Here is a 4,316-nt window from a genome sequence, read left to right on the forward strand (position 1 = left end):
GAATTTTCGGAGTGGCCTACGATACCGCAGCTATACGTGGGCCGTGAATTTGTGGGAGGGTGCGACATTTTGCTTCAAATGCACCAAAGTGGAGAGCTCTCGACGTTACTAGAGGACAAGGGCGTTGTGGTGGAGCATCAAACCTAGGAGGCGTCCCATAAGCGTGGGTTGGTAGTGAGATAGATCTGACATTCATCAGGGATTCTAGGTTGTGGTCTCTCCATATAATGCTCGATGCTTTGAGGGCAATTATGATGGTAGCTTCAGGGCGGAAGATGTGTGTCAACACTTGCGGTGGCAATGTTCCTTTCTTGAGGGGTTGGGCCTGCCTCATTTTTCGTCGCGCTTAAAGCACGTTCCTCCCATTTTTGCTATCTAAGTCTCCGTTTTTCCACGTCCTGCCTCTCAATCGTTCTTGACTTCCTGTTTCGCGGCTCCTCAATAAGTCTGCAAGAATGGCGAAATTTGCGAAAAACGCACCCACCGACACTTCCAAAAACCCTGTTATAGAGAAGCTGATGTCAGAGGCCCGAAGAGCAGAAGAAGCTGGTCGCCGCAAATTCGTAATTCAGAAGAAGCAACGTGAAATGAATAGGAAAGCAGCGGCCAAGGAAAAGTTGAAGAAGGAGCATGCATTAGCGCGAGCATTCTCAGGTAAGTCATCATGGCGCCATGTGCCTGATACATCTGCTTAAAGCTGCTTAGGCACAGTTCAGAATTCGCGGGCGTGCATCGAGGCCAAAATATTGAGCGACGTCGGTGAAGCAAAACGCGATATCTCAGCACATCTCGCGCAAGCGGTCAATGACCTGAGCTTGACATCACAGAAGCTTGAACATCATGGCCACGACTACTTTCGCCCGCTCCAAGCGGATGGGGTGGAGTGGTACAAAGCTGATGGTTCGCAGTCAGGCGTCACGGATCTTGGAACTATAATGAAGTCCTTGGACCGAGAACTTAGCACGAAGAGAAAGGAGATTTCAAGCCAGCAAGTAGAATGGATCAAAGCTCGCGCCGCGGTGGAAGCGGCCACGAAAGCTCTCTTTGAGAGCGAGACTTTTGAGCAAATCCTAGAGGGCGTTCATGACACTCGGCAAACGATTGTCTCCAATGTCCAGATTTTGCAACGCGAGATCGAAGCTGCGAAGAAGAAAACCTTGGAAGAGCTTGAAAAGGAGACAGACGAAACGATCGTGGCTATGGAGGAAGCTGAAAGGGTAGGAAGTCTAACCTACAGCGATCCAGTCCCTTCGAGTATTGACGTGATTATGTCTAGGCTTTCGGTGCGAGAGAAACAAAACTTGATAAGATGCAAGCAACGTACTTTGCTCTCCTGACAGAGGAAGAGTATTGAGACCTAAGCCCACCTAACAGCATGAGGCACTTTGGCCTCGTAGCTTTGTAAACGATCGATCTTCTAGCTCGGAGCTTCTAAGGAGGGACTGATTGAGATATCGCTCCGATTCTTTCCCCTGATTTGTTACGTTTCCCTGGTGAGTCCGCACACGACTATGAGTGTGAATCTCAAGCATTGACCATTAGGCTTATAGGATCTGACTACGCGGTGTGGTTCAAAATTTGAAGATCCAGCAGGATGGCCATATGAGCCCACTCGCGGGGTGGGCATCTCTATGCGAATAAAGGCACTAATCAAGCCTTAGAGCTTGAAGCTTGATGGTTGCCAAACATAGAATAGTCTATTCTTGCAATTGGAGAAACGACATGATGTAAGGAATAGGTGCATCATTCGCTCATACTTTACACACATACAGCAAGAGTCATTCTTTGCGAGCAAAAAGTTTGAAACGATGAAAACGCTAGCGTGCTGTACACATTGATTTGACTACAAAACAGCATGGGCAACGCTGTGAGACTTTCATCATCGACTCAACGAACTAATGAAATAGAAGTAGACCTACTCCAGGGAGCCGTATGAAGATGTTCGCGCAGAAGCATAAGATACAGTAAGCACAGTGGCTGTTCGAATACTGCGAATTTTGAGCGGATCAGGATGTCAACCTACCAGTCCAAAAAGACCGGCACTGCCGACGACTGCCTAGTAGAAGCGCATGGTGAGTCTTGATAGATTTGGAAAGGGTCAGCAGATCTCGTTGTCATTGAACAACAATTGCCTAGGAAAGCTGAGCTTAGTGGACAGTTTTTTGCGTCTGATGATCTTCACTCTTCAGTAACTAGCCACCATTTGTAAGTTGCGGTCGACGCCGGCCAGGGGGGATCAAGTGCATCCATAGTTGGTTTCAAGTTCTCCGAGTGTATAGGCAGGCTGATGTCTCCTCCATGGCATTTTAGATCACGGCTCCGAGACGTGATCGGATGTAGTCGCTATAGCTCCCGCATGAGCGGAAGTCGCCTGCTCGAGGACACTTTTCTCGCCCTTTGCCATTTGCCTGGCTTCATACAAAGCCTTACTCTTTAATATTCTCTGCACGATTTCTCCAGCATTGATATCCTGAAAGTCGTGGCCACTGATCTGTTGATATATACCAAGCCTCTTCGCATCTAGGTAGGGGTCATAATTCAATGGTATGTATGATGTCGGGCCATGGTAGACTACGTGAGGCTGTCCAAAGGGCAGACTCGTGAGGAACGAGCCTGAAGGCTTGAAAGGTGCTGAGAAGACGACAGAATCGATGTACTGCGACGTTGATCAGACATTTGCAGAGAGGAGCAACCTTGTGTACTTACACAACATTGAAGGACACAGAGGCCCCGTTCATATATGTTCATTATAGGATAATTCACGCCCTTCCAACAATTTATCACGTTGTCGTCATGCACACCCGCTATGATATAGGCTGGCGAGCGACCAGTGCCATTCTCTCCAGACCAACCTCTTTTTCGACCTATCTCCTCTTCTTTGATCGTGACTTGGCGTAAAAACTCTATGTGCCCAGATGAGAAGAGATCGAATCCTCCATCCACATATACAATCCTTTGTCCGGGTGCAGGTCGCTGACCGGCGACCATGAGCTGGCAAGTGCCCTTTGCATTCAAGTCTGTATCACTACTTTGGACGTCCAAGGAAGACCAAGAATAGACTGGGCAGCCAGGGTTCCGGCCCGTTTGGTCTGTTGCATACTCCTCGATTCTCAGACGCATTTCAGAGCCAATTCTTTTTCGCTCTTCGGCATCGCCAGATCCCTCTTCACCATCCAAGACGCAGTCCAGAGACCGAATAAAGTGACCTTTGGTGCACAGTAACATCCGGCCTACGAGATCTGTCGTAGAGATCCCGGGGGTCCGTCGGACGGTTAAAAAGCGCCCAGCTGATTTGACGAACCTGTAACAGTCTTCGCCATTGCTGTCTGAAGTGATATCGTCTCCATGAACAACGTAGAAGCAGCCGTAGTGAGAGATCCAGGGCAAGGAAGTCACGTAGGGAGCATTGGGTATAGACTTGGTCGACCAACGACATGCCTCTACTGCAGCAACCCTGGTTAGATTTACTCAGCTAGCTCTGCGTATTTTGCGTAAAGGACACACACCGCTCCTTCAAGCTCATGACGGTTGGCCCTTTATTGTGAAGGATCTCCTCGTCGCTGTGGACACCCACCAGAAGCTCTTTCCCGAGCCTCCTAGCTTGCAGCATTGCTCCGGCATGGCCTTGACTGATCTTTAGCCAGACCTTTGAACGCCAGCGCCTTACACAATACCATGATGGGCAAAATCAAAACAGCCATCAACCCAAATGCGGTCTTTCGAGATTAGGACGTCTTCTTGTGGATCGACCGGCCAATGCCTACTAATAGACACCGGTGTTTCCATTGACATACCGAGCTGATATTGTAGAGAGAAACGTAAGTTTCAAACGTTGGTGATTGCCAGGAATTGAGCATTCCAAACCCACTAGGTTGGACCAGGCTAGCTGCCGTGCCCTGGAGTTAGAACTAGTTCTAGTGTTTTTTTGGGGTCGTTGCAAACAATAGAAGAGATAACCCCCCAACCGGCTAGACCCCCGAGCCGGCTATTTTAGCCCTATAGTGCCTGGCTTGGCGTAGCTGTCTATACAATTTATATATAATTCTACGCTATCGTAGGCATTAGAATGTGGATCTAATTAATTTAACTTAAAATCTAAGTATATTAATTTTATTTATAAGCTTAGTAGTATAGTAAATTCTTTACTCCTAGTTTTAAAAACATTGTTTTTATAGCCTAATAAGCTTTATTTCCCTATATTTAACCCTATAGCTTAGTTAGTAAAGTAAGCTATTAAAATACTTTTATTATATATAGTCCCTAGTTTAATTCCTACTTATATATTATAATAAAAATAATAATTTTTTACTATTTAT

General features: G+C 47.0%; 2 protein-coding genes across 2 annotated transcripts; one reads left to right on the forward strand and one right to left on the reverse strand.

Annotated features, from left to right (window-relative positions):
- Nucleotides 1–455: 455 nt before the first annotated feature.
- On the forward strand, nucleotides 456–1,354 carry KY384_006933 (uncharacterized protein; the record flags this gene model as incomplete). The annotated part of the gene is given in 3 exon segments (XM_044815426.1): nucleotides 456–654; nucleotides 706–1,262; nucleotides 1,277–1,354. The coding sequence occupies 3 exon segments, from the start codon at nucleotides 456–458 to the stop codon at nucleotides 1,352–1,354; spliced, it is 834 nt and encodes a 277-aa protein (XP_044667300.1).
- Nucleotides 1,355–2,311: 957 nt separating this feature from the next.
- Nucleotides 2,312–3,610, reverse strand: KY384_006934 (uncharacterized protein; the record flags this gene model as incomplete). Its single annotated transcript, XM_044815427.1, has 3 exons — nucleotides 2,312–2,656; nucleotides 2,707–3,454; nucleotides 3,507–3,610. 3 exons carry the CDS (start codon nucleotides 3,608–3,610, stop codon nucleotides 2,312–2,314), a joined length of 1,197 nt encoding a protein of 398 aa, XP_044667301.1.
- Nucleotides 3,611–4,316: the final 706 nt, after the last annotated feature.

The sequence above is a fragment of the Bacidia gigantensis genome, assembly GCF_019456465.1.
Source record: "Bacidia gigantensis strain McMullin 20006 chromosome Unknown contig_255, whole genome shotgun sequence".
Taxonomy (NCBI): domain Eukaryota; kingdom Fungi; phylum Ascomycota; class Lecanoromycetes; order Lecanorales; family Ramalinaceae; genus Bacidia; species Bacidia gigantensis.